The following is a 27,283-nucleotide window of genomic DNA, read 5'->3' on the forward strand; positions in this document are numbered from 1 at the left end:
GTTTATATTTGAAGGGAGGTGTTTTGTTGTCCTAGGTGTTGAGCCAATTTGTAGAAATAGTTAATAGAAGGATTCATATTTAAAACCTTTAAGTACTGTGTGATTGCACATATCCATCTTGCAATCTCTTCTTAAATACAGAATTCAAGCCGTTTAAATGGAAACGGACCCCTAAAAGAGGATCCCAATACCATTGGTGTTACCCTAAAAAGGCCATCTTCAGCTCCACCAACAGCTTGTGTTCAAAACTGGGCAATTGCCAGGCCTTCAATTCCAGATCCATCAAAACCCCAGAAGATCACTATCAGTATTCATAACAAATTGCCTGCACGTCAAACTGTGTCACAACCTGACTGTCCTAGCGGTGCTGCAGAGGATGAGGACCTAAGCAAGCCTGTTGCTTCATCTACCATTACAAATTCTTCTGCAGCAGAGTCTACCTCAAATGCATCTACAATGTCAGTTGCTACTAACATTTCCAAACAGGAAGTTCCTGATGAGATTTTTGTTGAGCCAGCAGTGAATGGAAATGGAAACTCTAAACTCAGCTCTGATAATGTAGTCCCTTACAGTGCAGAATCTTCAGGAAAATCTGAGGAGTCCAAGGGCTTGTTTAAAAGGAATTGCAACATAGTATCTTCCAATGGAATTTTGATTGGAAAGGTGGTCCGTACATTGCAGAATTCCCATCCTTCCTGTCAGAACGCTGAAGAGGAGAGATCCCAGCACGAGCTGCCAAAAAATGATTCACTAAATGGTGCTATTAGTTTAGATAATGAATCTAAAGAAAATGGACTGAAACTTGATGATTCCGCTTGCCAAGTCCAACCTGTTAAACCTTCTGAGATTTTCTTTTCTAAAACAAATGGATTGCTTGAAACGGTGAGTTTGGATTGTTCCCTCTAGAATCTCTCACCTGGGATGTATCTGGGAGCATTCTCATGTTCCTAATTCATCTGATATACAGAGCACGAATTTCATCATAACTCGTTCTGCTCTTAGCCCCTTTCAATTTGCAGAGCTGAGCTCACATATCAGAGCACGTCAACTTAAGATAAGCTCAGCTGAGGGAGTACTTCATAACTTTGTAACTTATGAAGGGGGAGAGGGGGATGGGGTGATAGTGAACATAAATCCAAGCGATCTTCTTTAACATCTGATGTATTTCTGTCTGTTAATGGCTACATTTTAATCGCAGATGCCTATAACTCTGTCGCCGGTTCCTCAAGAAATCCTCTTAGAGTCTCTCACGTACAGCCAGTTGAACAGCTTGTCAGAGGAAATAAGGTAAAATGAGTCCCCTGTCATTAAAACAAGATTTCATACAAGTTTATCAGTGGCTTACCTACTAGTTCTGGCTAATAAAAAGCTTTAAATTAGTACAGAGAACTCCACACTATTTAGTGCTGCGAACATCAGCACTGAGCATAAGTTGTTCTTTATTAAATACAATTGGATACCTTTGGGAAAGCTTTTGTTTCTTCTTAGAATGTTGGGTTTGGTTTTTTTTTTCTGGGTGGTGGTTTTATTTTGTTTCATTTTGGTGGTTTGGTTTGGGGTTTTCCCCCCATTTTCTGGAGTATTTTTTCTATTCCTCTTTCCCTTTTTTCCATCCTCAGATGTGTGAATGTAAATTCCTGCCATCTGGTCTCCCATTTGTGGAGAGGAAAATCCATGTGTTTTCTTCTGGTTGGAGGCAGAGCAAGTATAGTGGTTTTGGCTATTGCTGGGATTCAGGGCAGCAAGTGGAGGGAGACAGATCTGGGGGGAGAGGATTTTTAATGCAGTACTTGCAGAATTAAGAGGAGGAAAACATTTTTTTCTGGGAGTTGAGGGAGGTGCAGAAATAGGTCTCTAAGGAGAAAGTCTTCCAGAGTTTTTCAGTAGCCACAAGTCTTTTTACTTGAGGGAATTTTACTCCTAACATTAATTTTTTAGATGGACTTTTTCAAGTAAAAAACATGTTCTCATTTTGTGCAGTGTCCCCGGACCACAGAAATCTTCTGAGAATGAAGCTCTTATGGAAACTGTAGTGATGGAAGCACTCTTTGCCTATGAGGAATCGAGGAAGGTTCCTTCCAACTTTAGCTGTGAGGTTGAGAATCTTTTTTCTCAACCAGATTCTGAAACCATTTCTACCAAAGAAGTAGCTGAAAGTATAAAACAAGCTGATAATGTGCATCCTAATATCAACAGTCAGCACAAGGTCAGGAAAAAATCCTTGGATGATGAAGATGAATTCCTTGAGCAATGTGAATCTGAAGATGGCAGAGACAAAGACAAACCAAGAAGGTCAAAAGAACCTGAACTCATTTCAAAAGAAAGTCCTTTGTACATCAAAGGGTCTCCTGAGAGTGAAGAGAAATTAGGACCAACTTCCTCTTTGAAGTCTGACATTGAATGTAGTTCTAAAAAACTTGCATCGTTAGATACTGCAGACAAATGCCAGGATACAAAGGACATCTCTAATAACTACGTAGAAGTACCACCTGTTAATGACTCTTCCATTACAAAGCTGGATAAGGTTTTGGAGAGCCAATTTTCTAGAGAAAATGAGGGACTGAATAATAAAAAATGTGAAGATGACAAACATAGGAAAAAATACAAGAAAACTCTGTATGACTCCAAAAGAACTGACAAAGAGCACTACCGAAAGAAAAGAGAGAGCTCAGACACCGAAGAGAAGGAGAAGCAAACCAGAAGCAAAGCAGATGACCATTCCCACAGGAGGAGGTGCTCACGCAGCGTGGAAACAAATAAGCAAACTCGTCCTAAGCAGGAGTACTGCAGCGAAAGCAAGTACAGAGCTTCCCATGGCGACAGAAAGAGCCCAGACAAGGGCAAAAGCTCAGGAAAATATTCTCGGTATAGATCCCGAAGCAGAGAAAGAACAGAGCAAGATAGGAATAGGTATTATCATTCCAAAGGAGAGAGAACTTGGAGCAGAGAAAGATACTACCAAGATGAGCCACGGAGATGGGATAAATGCAGGTACTATGATTATTATCCCTCTTACGGAGCAAGAGATGGGAGAGAGAGAAAGTCTTCTTACTGCGATAAAGACTTTGACAAAGTGAGTCAAGCTTACAACAGGTCACAGAAGGATTATCATTGCAGGAGCAGGTGGCCTCACAACACCTTCACTGATGGACATCACTTTAGCAGCCACAGAGCAAACTTCTATCACTGTTCGGTACCTCAGCAGCAATCTGAAAAATATCCTCGTGAAAGGCATGCATTTCCACCTCTGCCAGCTCACTCCAACTTTGAGGACTCTGCCTGGGAAAATGAAAAACTAAGAAATGGCAAAAAAAAATCCAGCCCCTCAGAAAGCAGCGGAAGCGAAGTAGAGAGGAAATGCCGGAAAATAGATGACCAAAGAATGAAAAAATATAAGAAGAAGAAAAAGAAGTCCAAAGATAAACATCGAGAGAAGGATTACAAGTAAGCAAGGATTCTGGCATGATAAGCAGTTTTTTCCTAATTCTGTTCCAGGTGTTTCTCATGTCTGCCTTTCTTCCATTGTTCCTAAGTTATTTGTGTAGCATCAGCTGGCTGGGGCTCATGGCATTAGGCTGGTCAAGGGAAGACGGGAAGGCTATTGCTGAATGGTGGTGGAACACTAGATCTGACCACGTAGTTAGTCACCTCTGCCTTCTCGATTCGGTTATGACAATTTCATTATTCTTAATTCCACCTATTCCACAAGTAGCCCCTGTGAATGAGTTGTGTACAAACCGGGACCTACTGTCCTTCACTCTTGAGGGCTTAAGTTTGCTGCATCTAAGGTAACTTAGACGTGCAGCAGTTACCACCAAAGAGCTGACACGCTGCAAGTCATCGGCTGGGGTGAAAGAAATAACCTTTCATGTATGCATCAAGTGCCACATCTGTTTTTCTATTTTTAACTTGCCTGTTTTCTTCAGACATTATGATTTGGATGACTCTGTGCTCCGCTTTGACAATGACAGTCGCAAACATAAGAAAAAGAAGAAAAAGAAGAAACACATCAGGAAACCAAAAGACTTCTTGGAACACTTAGATCCTCATTTTCAGAAGAAAAGGTGGGAGAGGGAAGAATCCTGTCCTCCAGGTGGCTATTTTTGTGAGCAATACAGAAACCAGGGCAGTAACCAGCCCTCCAAGGAAGGGAAGTCTTCTGCTGCAGGTGAAAGCAAGAAACACAGCTTCATCCCATCCAATGAGTATGGTAAAGGTAAGCAGAGGCCAGAGGAGGTTTGCAGGGCTCCTGACACTGTTGTTTCAAACAACCTTTAAATGTGTGTGGTGACATCTCAGCTCTATCCCATGGCTTCTGAACTGCCTGCATTCATACCAAAAAGAGTTGGTAGGCTTTTTCTGCCCTCCATTTCTAAATGACTGCTAGGCAGGGAAGTCTGAACTAAAAGTGCAAAGGGGTTGAAGGGCAAGTAATCTTAATTTGATGTAACGGTTAAGACAAGTTGAGAGGCCTCCCTGCCCATGGTGGGGAGGTTGGAGTAGATGATCTCTGAGGTCTCTTCTATAAGCAGCAAACAAGTGGGAGAGGTGCAAGATGCCTCATTAAATTCAGTTTAACTAACTAGGAAAACCAGCCTTGGGCAGCTCTGTTGGAAAACAATCTCTCAGGTGGAGAGGGGGTTCAGTAGTCAAGATGAAAGAGATGACATGAGACTTCCAGGCTAGTAATACTGTGATGAAAGACCATCTTCATAACAAAGGCTGCCAGAGTCAGTGATTTAAAGGACTGGGTTCAGCTATTTCTTTGCTTAAGGCAAAGAGGAAGATCACATGTGGAAAAACAAGGACTGTCTTTCTGGGCACAGACAACCTAAAGTTTTATTCTGAAAACAAAAGTATGGAGAGAAATGTGATTGTTCACTGCATTCTTGTACAATTGAAGATGCTATTTATCCCTTCAACCAGGAAAACTTAAGAAGGACTGAATGGAGGTCTTTCAAATACTACTGCTGTAAAAAAAAAAAAAAATCAACTTTTAAATGATACTAATGTCAAAATAGTTATTCTTGCACTTAAGGCGTCTCAGTTCCAGCTGATCAATCAGGCACAAAAGAGAAACCAAATGCATCTGCTGCACTACTTGTTAGGCTGTAGTGAATTCTCTGGCCAGCAGGTGGCAGACTCACGTTTCCCTACAGCAGCCCAAAGACCAGCCCGAAAGAAGCGGCTTCCATCTCGTGACACAAGTCAGGGGCTCTAGTTCGAAGAGATGTTCACTGATACATACAATGAATGGGTCTTCAGAGGGTGGATGAGACGCTCAACATGACTCACCAGTGTACACTTGCAGACCAGAAAGCAAATCATACCCTGGGCTAGGTTAAGAGAAGTGTGTTTCGAGCACATTGAGAGAGGTGATTCTCCCCCTCTATACTACTCTGGTGAGACCCCACCTGGAGTACTGTGTCCAGCTCTGAAGCCCCCACTACAAGAAAGATATTGACTTGCTGGAACATGTCCAGAAAAGGGCCACAAGGATGATCAGAGGGCTGCAGCAACCTCTCCTATCAGGACAGGCTGAGAGAGTTGGGACTGTTCAGTTTGGAAAAGAGAAGGCTCTGAGAAGACCCAATTGTGGCATTCCAGTATCTGAAGGGGGCCTACAAGAAAGCTGTTGAGGGACTTTTCAGTGTGTCAGGAAGTGATAGGACTGGGGGAATGGATCCATGCTAAAGGAGGTTAGATTTAGGTTAGACATTAGCAAGTTCTTCACGGTGAGGGTGGTGAGACACCGGAAGAGGTTGCCCAAGGAGGTGGTAGAAGCCTCATCCCTGGAGATTTTTAAGGCCAGGCTCTATGTGGCTCTGGGCAACCTGATCTAGTGGAAAGTGTCCCTTCCCATGGCAAGAAGGAGGGGTTGGCACTAGATGATCCTTGAGGTCCCTTCCAACCCTGACAATTCTGTGATTCTGTGACTTCTTGTTCAGAGATCAAACCCCTGAGACACAGCTTTTACGTTGAATTGTCAGGACAGGGAGTGACCTCGCTTCCTTTTATCTTTCAGATGCAGAGCTTACTGATGGAAGCCTTCACTACTCCAGCTAAACCTACCATCAAACTCAAAACTACTCTTAACCATCAAACCCAACAACTTTTTACTATCAAACCCAACATGACCAATCTTGGCCATCACAACTTACCATTTATTATCAAAAGGAATTACCATCAATACAAAATCCAGTCATAAGTGGTGCTTAACATTTCTGTACAGAATTTTACCATGGAAAGAACTTTTTTTTAAGTTTTGAACTCGAGACTTTCTTTTTTAAAATAGACTTTTAATCCAAAAGGGTGGAAACTTTTTACAACTGCTGAACATTGTAAATGACCACATCAGTCTCTCACAGATGTGAGGTAATGCCCTGGAATAGACCATCTCAAATGCTGCTTAATTACAGACTCAGGTTGACTTTGTGTTATTCATGTAATGTTACTCCAAGTTAGACATCTGGTGCAAGAGCGACCAGGAATTACAGAAATTGCAACTGACAGTCTGTATATTTAATTTAAAGACTTATTTAAAATTTCACAGGCTCTCAACTAACTATGATAGAGTTTTGCAAGAGCTTCATTTTATTGTTTGGTTGGTTTTGGTTTGTTTTTTTTTTTTCCTTCTCCTGTGATGTCTGACACTAGAACCTTCACAGTTGAACTGTATTCAAGATCTGAAGGAAATCTTCCGATTTTCAGCATTGTGAAACAAGGAATATGCAGTTCTGAATGTATCTCAAGACTATTTGTATACTCTTCCATATGTTTTTATTACATTTTTCTTAATATACTGTCACTTGTCTTAAGTCTCAGTTGTCTGTTTTGTCTCTTTAAAGTGTCTAGTTACAGACAAAATTCATACTGTGATTTTTATTTTTATTATTAAATGCTATCAAACTGTGATGCACTTATTATTCACTGGTCCTGCATCAGGAGATGAGTGGGGAACCTGTATTAAATACAGTTCATCTGAATAATCTGTCTGGTTTATACAAGCTGTGTTGTTCAGAGATGTCTAAAGTTTGATCTTTGTTTTTTTAAAGATAAAAAGCACTTGCCCCACTGTAAATATATAGCATGTACAATTTATATAGTATATAAATACAGCAAAGTTAAAATGGATTTTTACTGGAGTTTTACTTGAGTTCTTTACCATGCAATATGTCATGTGAACGGACAGCTGGCCGTGCGTTTGTTACTCCTGGAAGCAGCTCTTCCTTTCAGTGGTAGGTGAGAAGATGCTGTCGCTGTGACCCAGAGAAGTAACTTGGGACTTCAGCTGCCTGCCTAGACAAGAATGCAGAAGGCCTCCTCCTTTCAAGTTAAAAGCTTCCCAAACCAGGCAGCAGGTTGGAAGCTCAACAGTAGTTTTTAATCATGTGTGACACTAAGGGAAAAAAAAACAAGTGAAAAGGAGCAAGGTCATTGTTCTACTAAATACTTAAAAGTAATATTTTGGTACATGGAGAACACCATAAAGCCAAACTAGAAGTGTACCCTGCATATGTTCCTATGGCAACAGTTATGTGAAGTTACATAAAGTAACATGACAAAGAAAACACATACCTGTCCTGTATCTGCCTTTTTTTTCCTTTTGTCCTGCAGCTCCAAGATTTTGCTGTTGTCTGGTAAATAATTCTGGTGTAAGTGGATAAAAAGAGTGTCAAGGTTGAGCTCTGGAAGCAACAAGTACCTGAACTAGCTAATAAACAGTTAAAGGGAGGGAGGGCAGGTCATGGAGAAGCAGGCTGGCCACCAGCAGCAGTGTGAGCTGTTGCTGACTGGGGGAGGTCTAATTAATATACTTGAGCAGAGATCTGATTTCCCCACCCCTTGCATCTCCCTTACATTTGATTAAAGCTGACAGAAGGAAACAGACTAACTACTTCCTTAATTTAGGCTGGATCTCAAAGGAGATCAGCTGTCTGTGGAAGAGCACTCATTGAAGCCTATCTGCTGAAACCATCTATTTTGCAGTTGAAGGTCTCTCTCTGAAAATCTAAACCTGGCAATTTAAATCAGTGGGCCCAAAGGCAGGGAAAAGAGGCCTCTTACTTACAAGAGCAGCTGCAACACAGGCTGTGAAACTGCACTGTAATCTCAATGAAAACAAGCCAGAAGAATCAGCAATTGCCCCCGTCTTGGGTTTGGCTGAGCTGGAGTTAATGCTCCCCAGAGCATCTTTCTAGTGCTGTGTTTTGTAGGGCTGTAGCTGGGTGGTGATACCACACTGGTGTTTTGGCTGCTGCTGAGCCAAGCACCAAGGCTGTGCTTTTCCAACATTTTCACCCCCAACAGCAGGCCGAGGGATGGGCAAGATCTTGGGAGGGGACACGGACAGGCCAGTTGACCCAGACTGACCAAAGGGGTATTCCATGGCATCTGCTGTCAGCTCAGCTACAAAAGCTAAGTAAAAGAAGGCAGTGTAGGGACCTTCCTTGATGGTGTCTGTCCTCCAGAGCAGCCGCTGCACATCTCGGAGCCCTGCTTCCCAGGAGTCTGCTTGATGGGAAGCAGAGAATAACATCTTTCTTTGCTCTTGCTTCCATGCACGGCCTTGGCTTTTGCTCCTCATCCCATGCAATCACTTCTGTCTTGACTCACAGGCCTTTGGTTATACTTTCTCTCTCCCCTGTCTATCTAAGAAGGGGAGTGACAGAGGGGCTTCGGTGGGCATCCAAACCACCACACCCCCGTGAGTTCCTGGTAACTGAGGAGCTGTACAGTGGTATAGTTTCACACTTTATTTGTGGAAAAAAAAAATAATTCTCCAACTTTAAGCAACAGATCTTAACAGTAAATGAAAACATTGATATTGCAGTGGATTTACACAGAACATCACATTTTTAACAATGATTGATACAGAGTATGTGTCATGCAAATCACTTGTGTACATCAGGGAATACTTCTATCGATACAGAGCTGTACAGTATTTACACTTTGTATTTAAACTCTAGCTAGAAACATTTTCCAAGAAAATAGAGAAATGAAACTGGTCAGCCACAAGTCTTACTTTGTAGCAGGTGGCTACAACAGACCCAGCTTTTCCAGCAAGCATATCTACATAGATATGTAATAAATCTTAAAAATACGCATCGGTTTTATATATGAAGCATTATAAATGCTGCTCAGTTTAAAAAGGATCAGGTTTGTACCAGTTTAAAACAGTTCAAAATGTTAAGTGATGCAGAGCTTATTTTGTTAGAATGTTGTAAAATTTAAGTCAGTCCAGCTGAGCTTAAGCTTTACGTGCAGTTCTCTGCCCAGCTGGCACTGGTAACGTGGGCTGCTGTTAGGGACCAAATGATTTAGATGCCGAGTGAAGCCATGCGCATGGCGGCAGCAGCAGCAGCTCCTGCTGGCCCCTGCAGTCGTAAAGGACAAAGAACTGAGCGAGTTTCAGTGCAACAGGAAGGGAAAAGCCTGTTGTCCCCAGAGGACTTTTCCTCAGCATGGCCAAACCTTAACAGATACTGCTTTAGGCCACCGGGCAGCTGGTGGTAGTAGCTGCCGCGGGACTCAAAGTCCAATAAAAAAGGGAAAGGCTGAGAGATTTTTCTTCACCCTCATGGATAGTACCTGATTTGGCCAAAATTTTCACAAGCCACTTTGTTTTACTGGCCTTGTGGCCAGTGGAAATTTTGGGCCGGTTTCACTCCCTGCTAATACTGTTACAAAGCACGTCTGAAACCAATTATTATCACACACAAGAATGCTATTCCATTAGCTTTGGTAAATTAAATAGATTGAGCACCACAAAGAGCTGTTTTAAGATGTTGCATTTTAATGCTAAGAAATAATATATTTCCTGCTATCATATCCTTAGTTACATGTTACTCTAAATAGTTACTCCTGCTGGATACAAGAACTTCAAACTAAATACAGCAAATGAATTCTCAAGGCATTTCCTTCATGCTTATAGGCTGACAGCCTCACCTGGTTAAATAAATAGATTTTCTTGAAGGTGATCTTTCAGAACATTTGATACAAAAGTGCTTTATGGCTTATTAATGCTTCAGTAATCTCACATTTCTCCAGACACATTTGATTTGCTGCTCTTCCCCTTTGCCCTCTTTAGTACCACTGGTTCTGGCTTAGCGCTATTTCCATTACAGCTCGTCCAAAGCTAAACCTGATGTAGGCATCGTTTGAAAACAACACTTAAAGCTGCGGAACAGAAGCCTCAAAGCAAGTGATGTTAGCAGCTCTGTAATCCTGCTGCTTTGCCAACATAGGACATACAATTTAATTTGTTTCTATAAAGAGTTTAAATGTGTTCCATTAAGTTCCCACACTGATACTTAGTCAAGGATTCTACTTCCTTTGGTTGAGTTTTACTCCCTTGAAAGTACTTGGATTTGAACATTCGTCCAAGCAGACTGCAATTTAATGCACTCTGGTGAAAATCTAAGGTGTAAAAAAAGTTTCCTTCTTTTCTCTTCCTCTCATCCATTTTTGCAAACATGCAATAAATCAAAACATCGGCAGTCTGACACTCCATGCAAAACAAGGCAAGTGAGCAAGACAGCAACAATGAAACAGACTCTCCCTTACAGTTACAAGATTTGAAACAGATCAACTCACTAAGTTTGTAGTTTTGCCAGTGCAGCACACTTCCAGAGACGCTTCTGTAACTCCAGCAAGCAAGACTGCTTTGACAAAATACTGGGTTTCCAACTGGGTCTTCACTGGCACAGTCAGCACGGCTCAGATTCAACAAGTTTGTGGAAAAAATGAGTACTAACAGAAACAGCAGGGTCCAGACAAACCACTTCTTGTCCCCAGTGTGGAATTAGGGGCTTTACCTTAAGAATGGTCTGTGCAACATCAATAGAAAAGCCTTGTAAGAAAAACCTGCAATAACAGTTTGCTTGTTGCAAAAGACCTCAGAAAGACCTGCCATGAATTATAGGAAACCCAAACCAAAGAGACATGTTCTTGTAGGTGAGTTTAGTTGCACTAAGTAACTGATGTGCAAGATCTGAGCTTTTAACTAAAAAACCAATTTTGTAACTGCTGAAGCAGAGATCTAAAAAATTGCCTTTGAAGAATGCAATAACATATTGGATACAAATACTGTATGTCCAAAGTTTGTTACCAAGCAAAACAACAAACCCTGCTTGCTTAATTATCTAGGGCTCCATCTTACAGAAAGATTCCACCTTGCTGGCTTTTTTCTCCCCAGAAAGGTCAAATGCATCTGTAAATATTGAGGGACATTTTCACATGCAAAGCCTCAACTCATGCAAGCCCCATCATCTTAATCCTTTATTAGTAACTTAGTGTTAATTAAACTACAACATATCTGAAACTTAAGAAAGATGTTACTATATAAGAAGCAGCAGATTAACCATTCATTCAGTCTTACTGCTTTTTCTGAGAGTATGAGTAGGCAGCAATGAGTTTTAGCTTACTGGCAAACATCAAACCACATCTGTACTTAGAGTGTCATGTCAGACTCAAACCTTTGCTCTTGGCACCTGCAAATACATTTCAACACTTACCAACCAAACTCTTTGGCACTACTATTTAACTACGCAGGTGCCAGTCTGCCACAACTGAGTTGCTTTTCTGGAGAAGAATAAAAGCTATTTCCCATAAAGGTGGGGGAACAAATCCAAACTAAAAGCTGCACTCAGCTGTTTGTGTACTGTGAAACACACTTGACCTGAAAGCTGACATTGAGATGGTGGCTTTTCTTTCTACGGAAAAGTTAAGTGCTAGATCCCGCTGTGCTCCACTTCTGGTGCTGCATTTCAGTGAGAGATGAAGGTTTTATAGTCAATCCTCCTTTTGGGGTAAATGCACTCAAACAACAGGTATAGGGCATTTTACTATTAGCCTTGAATTCCTTCCCTCCCAACCCAAGTAAACTGGAAGTGTAACTAATGTAAGTAAAAACAAGGCTTCCATGTTGTCAGTGTAATTAAGTTCCAATAGAATAATCTCTGGGATTTGATGCTTCAAATTCTATGCCAATACCTACTTACCCTGAAAGGTCTTGCCCATTTTTTTTTTAATCAAAGTGTGTGTATATATATATATATTAAAAAAAATTTACAGTTATTGTCTCCATTCAGTTTGTCCAATTTTTACATTATCACTCAACTCTATGCTCATTTATAGGCTGATGCAGGTATGCAAGTTGCTGATCAGGTTCTATTTCTTATTTGCAATTCTTCGTTTCCTTGTTGCCAGCATGTCATAAAAGGGATCCCTGCTGATGCTTGCTCTAGAAGAGACAAAAGGAATCATCAGGTTGGTTAACAAACAGCTGATTTGGAAACTCTTAACTACTCTGTTCTCTCTTCTTTGTGGAAGACCTCACACTCTTAAAATAATGGAGGGCTGGCTTCTAGGCACCACTGATACTTCTTTAGAGAAAGATGTTATTCAGCTGAGATTTGCTAAGAAGAGTTCATAGCTTTACCTTGATCATTCTTCATCTCTTTAAGTGTGGCACTGCTTTATGAAACTTCCAAGATTAAGTAAAACTGTGAAACCTTAAGGCTGCACTGTAAATATTCTTAAAATATACGTCACTGAAGTTAATCATTGGCTGAAGTAAGAATCTAATTAAATGAGTTACAGACAACTCAGACACAGCTTTACATTTGCTCTGAAAAAAGAAAATACAAAACAACAAAAGAAGTAGTCCACATTTTCCTCATCTGAGGTAGAAACACTATTTCCTCAGCACCAGGCAGTAACAGGAGATTTGGTCTTGATCTCTCAGCATCACATGGCTTGTCATTAACCCTGGAGGACTTTGCCGTATCAGAATTCTTCAAACAAGTTACAATAAAATTTTTCTGAGTATCTTACTTCAAGAAAATCTTACATTTCATTTCTGAAAGACATTGAAGACTTCAAACTCACTTGATGGACTTAATCCACTCTTCCTTTTCCTCTGGGGTGGGAGCAGATATTCTGTACACTACATGGTTGCCTTCCACCACTCTACCATCAGCTTCAGTTTTACACGCTTTAATTACTTGGCCTTTATGGCTGGGATTATAGAGTTCAAAGCAATTCTGAAGGGTAGAAACAAAGAAAGACATTTGAAAATACAAACCCAAACTGACAAACATCTTCATTTAACACTACATCTAAGTTCTAGATGGTTTATTTATCTTCACTCTAAAAAAAAAAGTATTCTGAAAGCATCTTACCGGTTTCCTGGGATCTTCAACTTCTCTTATGCTAAGATTTTCTAATGGAATAATTCCTCTGGGTTCTTTGTCCTAAAAAGTTAGGAAAATGCCACATCGTTAGCCACTTAAATATCTTGATTACAAACAAAGCTCACTGTAAAACATACTCACTGTTGTGTATTCAAAGTAATACAGGCAATTATCAGTCAGGATAAACCATCTCCGCTTCCACGTTTTTACTCTTCCCCCTACAATCAAAAGGCATGGCTGAATTAAATGTGTGTTGCTGTCAAGGCTTCAACAGTAGATAAGACAGTAACTTGGTTTTGCTTGGTTTTCAACATGTGACTTGTTTAATTGTAAATGGATCAGGCACAGATGAGCTGAGGGTAAAGGAACATGTTACTGTCACTCTTGTACTAAGATCAGACTCCTGAGACAGCATTAACTATGGTGTCGCTGACCAGCCACAAAACCCCTGAAGCTGCAAATGTGTCCTCTCTTACAGAGGATAAATGCAGTGTCTTAGCAATCAGACCTGCTTCCTCTGCCCAGTCCATCACACCTATTCATTGCATCAAAAATACAATACAGCCCTCAGAAATGCAGTCTTGCTAAAGCAAAGGGAAGCCAATCACCAGCAAAACTCGTAAATGGGTTACAGCGACAGGGCCAACCTTCCCCACAGGCTGTCTTGTACAAGAAAATGGTCTTGTCAATAAAATCAAGGGCATTTTATCACCTTGCTTTCACTCCACTTGTGAGCATACATGTGATTGAGAATCCCTCTCTACTTTCAGATTTAACGTCAAGTGCATATGATGCTTATAAACATTATTAGCAGATCAAATAGGACGTGTCATCAGCAGGGAGTAAGTCATATGCTAAAATGGACCAGGTTGCTTCCTGACATTTAGTATTTTTAAGTATGTTCCCTTCATGGGTTAATACATCAAGTACACCTGCCAGAAGAAATAGCTACTGCTCCCAAAATGCCAATTTTCCCTGCATTAATAGTTTAGACAACAGCAACCACAGAGCTTGCTTACACCTGCTCATGTCACACTGTAGGGAGCAGTTCCTCCTAGGAACATACATTATTGTCTCAGCCCTTTCAGCTGGTTTTCTCCTCCTGGCTACTTCAGAACCCATCTATCATTCCACAGTTGCATGATTTTAAAAACTAATTTCCAGGAAAGGCAAACTTTGGATAAAGCATTCACTTGGTATTAATATACAGGCTTAGCTCCACCATAGTTATCTGATTTCAGGATTCTGTCACCACCTGTGCATCATCCATTCAGCAGTGATTTAATCTCATTAGCCCAACATTGCAAAGCAGTCGATCTTCCTCTCGAACCCCCACGCATAAATAGCAGCACTGATAAGACACAAGATGCCAAATTTCATCCAGGAATACAACTAAATGCAAGACACAAGCCTACTTTTTTAAATCTTTTAGTTCTGCTTGAGATAGCTGGGGTTTTGTTTAATACAGAAATCCAAATCACACTCATGAACAGTTCCAGCAATATCATGAAATTTCTCCATACCAGCCTACTCTGTGTTTGCATTGCAGGCCAAGTATGTTGTATCTTCCTTTTGCTTGGTTCCACGACCTATACAGTAAGCCAGTGCTAACACACTCTGATGTTCAGTAAACTTTATGTTTCTGCTACAGACACACACACATGTATCTTAAGAAAAATTTAATTTGCAAGCAGGTGTGGTGAAATAAGAGAAGGCAAAACAGTGCAAGATGCAGAAGCCATGACACAATGAATGGTTGAGTGGAGACAGTGAGGGTAGAACTGGTGGCATTTTAGTGTAACCACTGCGACAGATCCTTACATAAAGCATTGCAGAAACATTCAAACTGGCACGTAAGTCACTAGAAAAATTCCCATCACCTTGACTGAGAGCTGGTTCAAGTATCAGGAAATGTTTGGGCTAGGAATGTAAAGCTGACTAACTTCAGCATGACTCACTTCCAGATCAATGAATAAGCATCAGCAAGTCAGGATGACTGCCAGGGCAGTCCTTGCTATCCCCATAACATGGCATTTTTTCCTAAAACCTCATGTTGATTGGTGTGACTTTAGGGTCACATTCTGCTGTCTGAGGTTAACACCATTTGACATTTTAACAGCACAATAAGCGTCACCATGTTTTTCAGGCTAACAGGTAACATCAGCTAGCATCAAATGTCACTGCTTGCTGAATTGTAGGAGAAAAACTATTCAGCAGGAGAGAGGATGAAATAAATGGGCAAAGAGGTTACTGTCAGAGAGGCAGCTTAAAGTGAATAAAGGTGCTTCTTGAACTGTGATATCATGTCAAAACACCATTTCAAATCATCAGGCAATAACTGTATAGTTAAAAGAAGGCCTGCTTATGATTTAGGGCAGAAACAGACTTAAAACACACACCACCTACAATAATACGAAGTGCCAATTACTAAAGGCAGTTGTGTTTGCTGAAGTTTTTTCTGACATCCCCTCCCTCTTCAGAAAGCCAGATTTCTTAAACCAGAGACCTGGCATCAAGCTGCAGTTTTGATGAAGCTTTTGTCAGGAAACATTTCCCAGCTCCAGGACAACACTGATGCTGAAGCCAGGAAGAAAATGAAGTTTTTCTAACAACATTCCTACTACTGCTCCCCTCTCCCTAACACAGCCAGTAGCTCACCACATTATATCACTCATATGAGCCACAGAAATAGACCCTAAGCTCCTGCTCCACCAAGGCATGAGTTACTCTTCTCTTCCAGAAATAAAACAAAGGCAACAAGGCTGAATTTTTTTTGGAAGATGAGCAACTATTCTAGCATTTAAGTCTCTGTCTCCCCACCCCATTACTTAATCACAGCTGACAACAGCACAAACTCTAATAAGGCTTTGAAAGGCATTCTTATCTGTACTCATCAAGTTTGCAGGGGTCACTGTCTAACGTGCATTTGGTATGCCTTTACAGTGGGCTAAGACCCAAGAAGCTGGTTGATAAGGCTTTGTGGCCGGTAAACACGGCATGCAAGATTAATGGGTAACAACTCATGAGAACAAAACATTCTTTTCCTCCACCAAAATTGCTGTAGGCTCACAAAACAGCAACAAAGGGGTTAGTACCATACTTTGTATCATTCCAGCTCCCAGCCTTTCAAAGATTAAAACTGGAAGAAATTCAGTTAACAGAAGAGGATCGAGAAAATTAAAGTATGAATCCATAACCGTTCACAGTGATGAGGAGATGCAAATGATGGACTTCTGAAAGATCTAGCGGATTACAATGCAAAGACTTCACAAACAAGAAAATAAAGCAGCACAACATCTTGCAGGTGCAAATCTAAGGAAACTACAAGAAAAGGGCCACAACAAGGCAAAATGTAAAGGAAGAGGAACAGAAACCCTCTTCACCTACATCACCAAACATAAGATTATTTCTTTCAACTCTGGGCAAAACACAAAGTAGCCAACAAGGTAAAACAAACCACCTTGTACTAAAGGGAAAACCAACAGGGAATGACTTGGGAAACACCAATTTAACTACAAAAATAAGCCTTAAGACTAAAGGCAGAAATGTCACTAAAGTTAGAAAATTCTACCCACATCTTCAGCACATTTCTGTATAGTTTTAGAGCAGAGAGATGCAGACATCAAGAATGTGGTGGCTTTTTCCTCAGTTCATTCAGACACCACCCAACAGAGCAGACTCAGGAATTTTACAGTTATACAGATGATTGAAGTTTCAGCTTCTTGGAACAAGCTTCCCTTGACCACAACATTAACTGCTACAGCCTAGAAGATCTTCAGATACCATGAAAGACAGACAGGTACAGGAAGCTACCAGCTTCCTGATCAACCACTGCTACTCTCTCATCCCTGGTTAGGGAAGAGAAACATCATCCTCTCAAGGACAGATGTGCCACTGGTGGGATAGGCCTGGCTACAAAGCTGTTGGACAATCTCCAAGCTCTCAGTAACAGCCTGACTGGCAAGGAAAACACTAATAGAATCATGTCTGTGGCTTGAATCAGAATTTCACCATAGTGGAGAGGAAACATCACAGTTTCCCTCTAACTCCAAGAAAACATTACTCAAACCAAGCTATTTGCCAAGAGAAGCTCCTTTAGGCCAAGAAATGCCTGCCTGGGCAAAGCAACTGTAACATGGACATTAGGGCAGAGAGCACAGGCAGAAATGTCAAAATACCTTCAAGTGGATGGCAGAAAATGTCATGGTACCAACATCACTAACAATTATGAAGCAGAACAATCTAAAAGCTTGAAATGCCTCAAGCTGCTCTAGGCAAGGATCCATAAACACTCAGCAGCTTTCAGTTTTTCATTTGTATCATTCATTTTCATTATGGGGCAATGATGGCTTTTCATTATGGCTTCAAATGACCTAGAACTGAGTGATTATTTAAGCCTACCAAGATAAAGATGCCTACATAAAGGCACCACCTGAGACTAGATAGATAAAACCAGAATTGCTATCTGGCTGCCAAGTTTGGCACTCAGAATGAACACAAAGTCACCTCTGAACAATTCAGAGCAGCAAACTAGCCAAAAGCACGTTGCACCATCCCAGCTTCTAAAACCTAACACCAGGCTAAGGAGCTAGAGTGGTCTTTAGGACAGATGAATTTTACAATATATCAAAGTTTCAGGATACCCATCTCCTGCCCAGAGAATAAACAACAGGCTGAGCTGAAATACTAAAAAGAGGGGCAGAAGCAGCTAACTGAGAAGAAATGACTCTAAGAAATACCAGATACAAACTACTGTCCTGATGCACTCAGGGTTTGCAAGTTGTTTAAGTCATAGTTGCAGTTTTATATACAATTTTCTATTTCAACTTTTAATTCTGTCAGAACTGAGCACTTAACTCTCACGCAGGAAAAGTCTTCTTAGCATTTCAACAACATCCAAGCTTTTAAAACCAGTTATCTTCCAGAACTGGAGGAAGCCCTACCCATTTCACAAGAACTGTTTCCCAACACAGAGGACTGTAAAAATGCAAACCATGTTGACTGAGACAGCACTCTCAAAATACTGTTCAAGTCTCCTAGCAAATAGGAAACTCAAGGGAGAGGAAAAAGAGAAAGGCACAAAAAAGACGTCCAGGTTTATTTCTGGTCAACGCATCTAAACTGCCACAATGTGTTTGTCTGTACCAGCCCGTGCCTGCTGAAAGCCCTGCAGTCCCTCACAGAAGCCCAGCTTCAGGCGTTTCCAGGCTGATTCACCAGAGGCTTCTGGACATGTTTCATTTCTTCATCCAAGTGACATCAGGCTGTGGGAGTGCTCCGTGGAACACCCTTCCGCCGCACACAGGGCTTTTCTGCTGGGATTGCCGTGCGCTCTCATCTGCATCATACACAAGGAAAAGTTGGTTTTACTGACTTCTTGCCAGGGCCAGAGATGGGTTGTGCAGAAGTACCTGGCAGCTCTCACTGACTTTCAGTCACTTCTGTTCTTCATTATCTTTTTTCCTCTATTTTTTATTAGTTCTCTTGCATGTTTTTCATTGGCAAGGGTGCTTCAATGGGTGGATAAGGAATTGGCTGGATGGTTTCATCCAGAGGGTAGTGGTCCAGAAGGCAAATCGCATCCTGGGCTGCAGCAAAGGAAGCGTGGCCAGCAGGTTCAGAGAAGTGATTCTGCTGTTTTGCTTTGCTCTGGTGTTATCTCACCTGGAGTACTGTGTCCAGTTCTGAGGCCTTAAGCATGGGGAGAACATGGACCTGATGGAGAGGGTTCAAAGGAGACCCACAAAAATGATCCGAGGGCTGGAGCACCTCTCCTACGAAGACAGGCTGGGAGAGCTGGGGTTGTTCAGCTTGGAGAAGAGACGGCAGCCTCCTAGTACCTGAAGAGGGCCCACTAGAAAGCTAGGGAAGGACTGTTTACAAGGGCTTGTAGGAACAGGACAAGAGGCAATGGTTTTAAACTAGAGAAGGGGAGATACAGATTATACATTAGGAAGAGGCTCTTTACTGTGAGGGTGGAGGAGCACTGGAAGAGGTTGCCCAGGGAGGTGGTGGAGGCCACATCGCTGGAGACATTCAAGGTCAGGCTTGATGGGACTCTGGGTAACTTGATCTTGTTAAAGATGTCCCTGTCTACTGGACTAGATGACCTCTAGAGGTCCCTTGCAACCCAGTGCATTCTGTGACTCCATACTGTCACTCCTCTACACACACACACACACACTCTTGCTTGCACTCTCAGTATGTGTGTTAGTACACGGGAGCACACTGGCAACAGAGGAATATGCAGAGCATCAACTTATACCCAACCCCTTCTCCAGAAAGCACATTTTATCTACATCATCCTAAAAGCCTTTTCTATTGAGATAGTTATCACCTCATGCTACAAAATGGAGAAAAGCTGCAAAGTCATCTTTGAAATTCTGCCACCCAAGCCAACACACATCAAAAAGCAAGAGCTTTCCTTTTCTGTATTCAAAAAGACAAAGAGCTCGATAGCATCTGTAGCTTAGAGGTCAAAATAAGATTTTGGAGAGCATGTGAATGAATTCCAAATGCTTCCTTTTCACATCTATTTCCTTCCACCACTTGCATGACCACTAATTTCCAGGTGCAATCAGTAGAGTGGGACCAAACCAGCCTCTAGGTTCACACTGACCCCTATGTGCACCCCCCAGCACATATTCCTTTTCAGACTTTAGTCACCATTCCCCAATGGCAAAGTTCCTTCTACTTCCACAAGCAGTTATACCACCTGGATCTAATGGAGTGGGTACTATTTTTCAGAGAAGTAGGCCTCCTGTATTTAAAACAAATGCTAAAATAAAATTCCAGTCTTCTGCATATGGGGGGGAAGGGAATCCCTAAACCCAAGTGAAAAACTGAATCCTATTAACTTTCAAAGGATCTGTAAAACAAGGACATCACCTTGCAGTGCCAGGAGATAACCAGGTGTTTCCACAACCCTAAATTTGGTGCTCATTTAAGATTCTGTTAAGTAAGCTAAATATATTATTTACAAAGAAAACAAAGCAGGAAAAAGAACAGTTCCTATAAATGCATAGTTCACATGGAATTGATCTTCCAATAATTAATATAGTTGATACACAAGTAACAAAAATCACTCTGGAACCTCACTGTAAGACATGTTGTTTTCTCTCATTAGCAACATGCCTTCTTTCTCTGGTTATGTTGTTCAATGAACAAGAAAAGTGTCTGGAATAGTCATCTTTATTTTTCTGCTTTACATGTAACCACTCTTTTGCAGAACACAGTTGCATGTGAGCTAGACACTGACATGCCAGTCTTTCAGAGTACCACCGATGACACTGTTAGTGACACTGAGTGAAAAAGAAAAATGCTACAATAAATTTGATTCTAAAAACAAAGCCAAAAGAAAACAGAAACCAAAACAAAACAGGAAGAAGGAGGAAGAAAATAAAAGAATGAGCAACTGAAGAAGAGGGGACTGGAAAGCAATCAGATACGTACCTCCTAATGCAGAATAAGCAGAGACAGCCAGTCACAGAACAGAAAGGTGATAGGTCATAGGCCATAAGGAAAACAAGAAGGCACATTTAAACCACTCATTAAAAAATCATAGCCAAAACCAAACCAAGAGAAACTCACAAATAATATGGAAAAATAAAGACATACAAAAATAACTCTTTGACGAGAAAAATCCTTTGTGTTTTTTTTTCTTCCTTTTTTTTTTGGTACACAGAAAACTGAGTTGAAATCTCACAGAGTTTTCTGAAATGACCTTATGGAGGCTTAGTTGTTATTTATCAGTCACAGCACGTGGTAAATAACATACGACATTTCCTTTTTGTCGCTGAGGTTTTATTTCTCGGATAGGCAGAAATAAAACTCCCAAGCCTGGAACAAGATTGGTAATTTGGATATGAAAAAAAAAGAAAGAAAAGGGGGAAAACAAAAAACCAAACAAAAGAGAGAGAGAAGCAACAACCTTCTGATCTAAAGGAGTTACTTGCTTTGGCTCAAACATTTTTAAACACCAATTACAAAATCAATGCTATTACCTTCACGAGAAAGCAGAGACACGGAAGGCGCAAACATGCTAACAACGAACAAACACAGGCCAGCAAAACTGCCTTTAGAACTAACCTAATTTCAGCAGCCAACCTTCTCTATCTGGGTTAAAAAATGTGTGTGTTAGATCATTTCCATCATCCTCTGGAATTTTAAATGGCTCATTCTTAATACTTTCATATAAATTCTAGAAGAATAAAGAAAAAACAAAGAGGGGGAAAAAAAAGACATTATTAATAAAATGGCTAACAGAAAATGCAACCAGGACATCTTACTGCTGCTCAGACTATCTGTGTAAAAAGCATAGGCAACATTGTCTATAATACACTGAACTACCCCTCCTCAATCTTTGATCATAGAATGGCTTAGGTTGGAAGGGACCGTAGAGATCATCTACTCCAACCTCCCCACCATGGGCAGGAACACCTCTCGACTTGGCAGCTAAAGGCCTCATCTAGCCTGGCACTGAACACCTTCACAGAGGAGGCATCCACAATGTCCCTGGGCAGCCTATTGTAGCTTCCTGCTTTGACTGAATTTGAAGTTTAGGCTTGAGGTGAGGAGAAAGTTCTTCACCGAGTGAGTCGTTCGTCATTGCAATGTGCTGCCCAGGGAGGTGGTGGAGCCATCATGCCTGGAGGTGTTCGAGAGGGGACTGGACATGGCACTTGGTGCCACGGTCTAGTCATGAGGTCTGTGGTGACAGGTTGGACTCAATGATCTTTACAGATTTTATAAACAACCCTAGCAAAGACTTTTTTCTTTTTTTTATTCCAAAGGTTTCAGCTTCAGGTCACATTTAGTACAAGTTCTGCCAATGATTCTGGGCTTGCAGAAAATGGTTCAAGACTATCACACTGTCTCAGATGAGTATGTATTTTTACTGGTATCTCAAGGGGCAAGAGGGAGCTCCACAAGACAAATGGGGAGAAATGAGGGGCAATAACAAAGCAGTGATTTTTACTTTTTCTTTCGTTCTCTGACAGAGATATAGGAAGTGTTTTCTCTGGAACCTCCTCTCCTCAAAGGGATGAATACAGGGAGAGGTAGCTCAAAAAAAGCTGTGTCATAAAATGCTTCTTTCAGCAAGTCAGTTATTATGCATGCTAGAAAATGTTTTTCTTACTTCCCCTCAACAAATTTGCCTGAGAAATGTGGCACACGCTTCTAAGTTTCCTATTACAAACAGAAGGCAGTGTCTTGGCTCATCCAATCTAACTTACCCGTAATAATTCTTCTGGAAGGTCTCCTCCTTCATTAATTCCACGATTCATGGAAATAAATCTCTCTACTGTTGGTTTATCTCTTACATTGTGGTTGTGCAGGCTGGTGTTTAACATAATGATCGCAAAGGAAAGCACGTAGCACGTATCTAAAAGAAGAGTTGAAAAAGTATTTGTGTTGTGCCACAAACCTCTACAATGAGTGTACAGGTTTCTCGTTTCACTGATTATTTTACCCTGAACTTCCAAACTGGCAATTGTCTCTTGTAGACAAACACATATGCTCTAAAGATGGGCAGGTGTAAGTAAGAGCTCCTACTGTTTCCTGCGACTAACCTGTAGACTGGAAGACTCCTGGGTTACAAAGGCAATAGCGTGAAGCAAAAGCTTCCATCATACGATCGATTTTTTGAGCTTCTCCTGGGAGTCTGAAGCTCCACAGAAACTGCCTACAGAAAGGAAGAATAGTTGTTAGCCTGATTCTAATATTCATATATTAAGCACGTATTACTAATAATCAGAAACAAAGTCAGCAACATCTATGTAAAATGTCCTGGAAATATGTTCTCAATCTCTCAACACACAAGTCAGGAGCTATTATAAAGCAACATGCACAGATGGCTAGCCCAGTAATGCAGCCAGCAACACTGCATGCTATCAGGCAAGATAATACAGCAGGTCATATTCTGAGATGCTCTCTTTTTTTCAGACTAGTAAACAATATTCTGTATGCATCCCATTTTTGCCATGAGAATGCTACAGGGAAACAATTAACTCAATCCTCCCTCTGTTTCCTGGCTACTAAAACCAATAAACACTCAGCTAGACTTCTTACAATGTGAAAACACACAGTAAGATGAAGTATGTCTGGTAGGGGAGAGAAGCAAAGAATACAAAACACTTAAACACCTTTACCTGAATTCATCAAAACATTTTACAAATAGCAACAACAAGAAGAAACCCCCCAGTGCTCAGAGAGGTGCTGCCTGCCTAGTTTAAGTTCACCCCTATAAGAATCATACCTAGATCTCAAAAGGAAAGGCTCATGGTACCATCTAGGTAATTTTCAATGCATGCAAGAGATCTGTGCTCCTGTTTAGCAGCATGAACTGGACTATAGTTTTTACTTTCATAACTGACTGTTTCTACATACAGGTACACTGGAATGCATACAGGACAGAAGTCTTCACAAATTTACTTGTGGCACACTGATGCTTAAAAGCTCCAAAGAATTTAATTGCTTATTCTTTTCTTTCTTAGCACAAGAATTCTCTCAATTATAAGAGGACCTAAACCAGCAAACTTACATGCTCTGCCATGCAAAACAAGTTCTCAGTATTCCCTGTACACTGGGTGCCAATATTCCTGTCTTTATCAGTTTTCATTTTAGGACCTTCTATTAAGGTGTCACAGGCCATCTTTAATTTGCCAGCTCTACATACTATCTTATACTCACCTTGTGCAAGGTTCCAACCCAGATCACCAATTTTGTAAGCTACCAAAATACAAACATTTAATAGTAGCAGCTGCTAAGGAAGAATAAAGTCAAACCTAATGTTAAATTGGGTTAAAGAGATAGGAATATGAAGCCTCCCAGACAAGCTTCAGCAGCCAGAAAAAAAGTTTTCCTTAGCTCAAGCCTCAGGCAGCTCAAGTTATCACTCCCACATCACTCAACCATAGCAAAGCTGTTCTGATTTCACATCACAAGGCACTGCACGAGAGACAAAGATCACACAGACATTTCAGTTTATCTGGTGTCAGGAGGGAGTCACCTGTGGCAATAAAACTGGCAGAACTATCTGAATCAACTTAATTTGCTAGATTTATTATGGATTTCCACCAAGACTGGAAGGGACTTCATGAGGTCACTGTATGCTGGTATCCCAGAGGAATCTCATAAACTGTTCACTCAAGAGAGAGTTGCAAGAGAAAAAAGCATACTAAGATATCACACTTTCGTTCACATGACAAGTGGGAAACTATGAGAAAAAAAATAAACACTTGATTCAAAGTTTACCTCTTTGTAACTGAACATTATCACTGATTATGGTCAGTTGGATTCCTCCCCTCCCTGCTCAGATGAACAAGTTGAGGCAGAAAGAAAGGAGAAAGAAGATGGCACCAAAGAAAATCACTTTTTTGCGTAGGTTAGGGGTTGTTTGGGTTTTTTTACCTGTCTCTGTGCTAAGATATAAAACAGATCTTCAAATGTCCACATATGGCAGGCACACTAAAGAGTTACAGCTATGTGCTAGTTGTATTTCCCTCAAATAATTAAGTTTTCACCTTCAAAAGGCAGAGCACACGCAGAAGCAATTGGAAGGGTTAAACAGAGCTGTCTCTGCTAACTTGCACAGTAATGCAGATAATGGTGCTGAGCTGTCGATCAGCTTTCCAACAAATACATCAACACAGTCACTCATGAGAATGTGCAATTTGACAAAGGAACCTCAGGTCAAAAAAGAAAGAATTTACTCACCTTAAAGCTTGTACAAGGTTGAGATCAGCGAACTCATGGAGTTCAACAAAAGCCTGAAGAACTTTAATATTAAATTCATCTCTATGAAAGACAGAAATGGAAACAGGCAATTACCACTGAGCTATAAAGACCTGCTGGCTTTGCTTTTGAGAATAAGCAAGGCAATAAAGCATTATACCAATCAAATCCAGTCATCAGAACTAGTTTACACACTTATTTGAGGAGTATTTTAATATTTAATACTAGTATTTGGCCCATTTTTGTGGGTAGGTTAGCAAGAGCAAGTACACTTGAACTGATTTTAGCAAGACTTTTTTTCTGGCCAAGAAAAGCAGCAGCATTTGTTTTGAGGAGCTATTTACCATATACTATGTTTGTACTTCACTGCCAAAAAGCATTACAATGAAAGTTTATTGAATCAGAATAAGTTTTGAACAGGATTCCTCTCGCCTTTTGCATTGCCATGTAACCCATGAGCCAAAATATGCTTTGCTTCATACAAGGGGGTTTAAATGCAAACCCAATATTTAAACATTAATGAACACAAAACTTTTTGGATGCAGGCAGAATTTGGTCTACACTGAGTTCATATGCCCGAAGTGTTACAGCCTACAGTCCTCAGGGTGTGCTTGAAATACATCACCAAGACAGAATGTTGCATATCAGCCTCCACCCAAAAATAGAAAGGTGTGCATCCACCAGGAATTACCTGTTGCATTACTAACTGCATGGTCAGACTAACCTGTAACACTCACCAGCAAACACCTTAACACAAACCATTCATCAAGATGTCCCTGTATTGTTTACAGAAAAACCACATCAGCTCTGCCAAGCAAAACAAAGCAGTTCTCATGAAATTTAGTAATGCACAATGCAACTGCATGACTTGCCTTCAGTGCAGTAAAATAAGAGTGGTGTAACAGTATAACAAAAGAGAGGACTCAATAGGGGTACTTTGTTACTCTAAGCCAAATAATTGCTTTTGCTTGTACGCATGTCAAGCTGCAGTAAGTCAGAACTAATATTACTCCTATACCCTAATTTTTTGCCTTCTGGATTTTAATGTATTTTATATTTCTGCTGAGTACAGCTCCAAAGACACAAGCCATATACCATGAAAGGTCTAGGAAGTCACTTACCTACATAGAAAGAAACCTTAAATCCTTTGTAGAATATAATTTGTCCTGCATTTTATGGACATTTTTAGGTATTCTCTTGCTCCATTTTACCATTCACTTTATGGTGGTTTTTTTTTAGTTTATTAACTAACACTACAAAAGTCAATAATTTAAAATATAACTCTTTATGGCAGGATACTGTACAAATATTTCCCTTCTGTGGACTCCCCTGGTCTCGTCCCCAGCTATATTTAGCTAGAATGATGGGCCCCCAAGCGGGAGTAGCAAAGTAAAAGAGAATGTCCTCAGACTCCAAATGCCTTGATACAAGATAGTAGGCAACTCAGCAAAAGCTCATTTATAATATGCACTGTCATTTGCATGCCACAAATCACTTAATAGCTTGCTTCTGAGGTAGTCAAAAAGGCAAAACTAGCAGCTTAAGAAGACTATTTAGTACAGGAGAATAGAGCTCTCAAAATGGGCACAGACTGCTTTATACTTGCTTTGTTACAGCTTTGAAAGGATGGGCATTAACATAAGTGATCATTTAATACAGAAATACTCAACAGAAACAGCTTCATCCTGCTGTATAACAGCCGTTGACATTTCTGCATATATTGTACAGAAACTTCATAGTGAGGATTTTCAACACAGACATATTACAGTAAAAACTTTCATTAAACCTATTAAAGTCAGGGGGGAAATTGCTGAGCACAAACTGAGCTGTTGATGATGTAAACAGATTATGAGTGCCTGAAAGGGATCTGCCAGAACATATCACTACAGGAGTATATCCTAAATGAGTCAGCTTTTAAACCTCTGTAACTAGCACCTGAACTGGAACATGTGCAAGCATGTGGATACACGTACTCCAACCCACTCTTCACTTGTCTCTTTCTTCTGCCTTTTTCAAAATCAACTCCTGGGTTGCACGGCACTGGAAGTAACCTGTGTTTTGGTTGTGTTTTACAGTAGTATGTATCAATACACATTGCACATTTATTGTCCTAGAACTGACAAAGATGTGGTACAGCTGCCCCCTGAGACTTCTATTTCTCAATGGGAAATGCAGGTGAAGGGAAGATGACAACAGTAAAAGCTGCTTATAATTGCTGTCCCATAACTATCTATTGTAGTAAGTAATTTCTCTACTATCCAATTATTAGTGATTGTAAATCACTCCTTGACAGGGCACAGTATCAAGGGTTACTGGAACTGTTGCAATACCACTCACACACATTCCAAAAG

The 27,283-nt window shown here is 40.7% G+C and overlaps 2 protein-coding genes across 2 annotated transcripts in view; one reads left to right on the forward strand and one right to left on the reverse strand.

Annotated features, from left to right (window-relative positions):
• USP42 (ubiquitin specific peptidase 42) overlaps positions 1-6,818 on the forward strand; it is a 17,334-nt gene extending 10,516 nt beyond the window's left edge. Inside the window, exons 13-17 of the mRNA XM_068146766.1 lie at positions 142-882; positions 1,199-1,287; positions 1,981-3,444; positions 3,927-4,216; positions 6,026-6,818. Of these exons, the coding sequence (XP_068002867.1) occupies positions 142-882; positions 1,199-1,287; positions 1,981-3,444; positions 3,927-4,216; positions 6,026-6,066 (2,625 nt within the window). The 3' untranslated portion in view covers positions 6,067-6,818. The remainder of the gene's footprint in view (positions 1-141; positions 883-1,198; positions 1,288-1,980; positions 3,445-3,926; positions 4,217-6,025) is intronic.
• Positions 6,819-8,741: 1,923 nt separating this feature from the next.
• The window catches only part of CYTH3 (cytohesin 3), a 50,930-nt gene continuing 32,388 nt past the window's right edge, over positions 8,742-27,283 (reverse strand). The window contains exons 6-13 of the mRNA XM_068146770.1: positions 24,915-24,995; positions 22,769-22,881; positions 22,433-22,581; positions 21,285-21,396; positions 13,338-13,414; positions 13,185-13,256; positions 12,892-13,046; positions 8,742-12,244 (exon numbers count right to left, since the gene is read on the reverse strand). Coding sequence (XP_068002871.1) covers positions 12,172-12,244; positions 12,892-13,046; positions 13,185-13,256; positions 13,338-13,414; positions 21,285-21,396; positions 22,433-22,581; positions 22,769-22,881; positions 24,915-24,995 — 832 coding nt within the window. The 3' untranslated portion in view covers positions 8,742-12,171. The remainder of the gene's footprint in view (positions 12,245-12,891; positions 13,047-13,184; positions 13,257-13,337; positions 13,415-21,284; positions 21,397-22,432; positions 22,582-22,768; positions 22,882-24,914; positions 24,996-27,283) is intronic.

The sequence above is a fragment of the Melanerpes formicivorus genome, unplaced genomic scaffold (assembly GCF_026170545.1).
Source record: "Melanerpes formicivorus ecotype bairdi unplaced genomic scaffold, bMelFor1.0.p_v2 SCAF_14, whole genome shotgun sequence".
Lineage (NCBI taxonomy): Eukaryota > Metazoa > Chordata > Aves > Piciformes > Picidae > Melanerpes > Melanerpes formicivorus.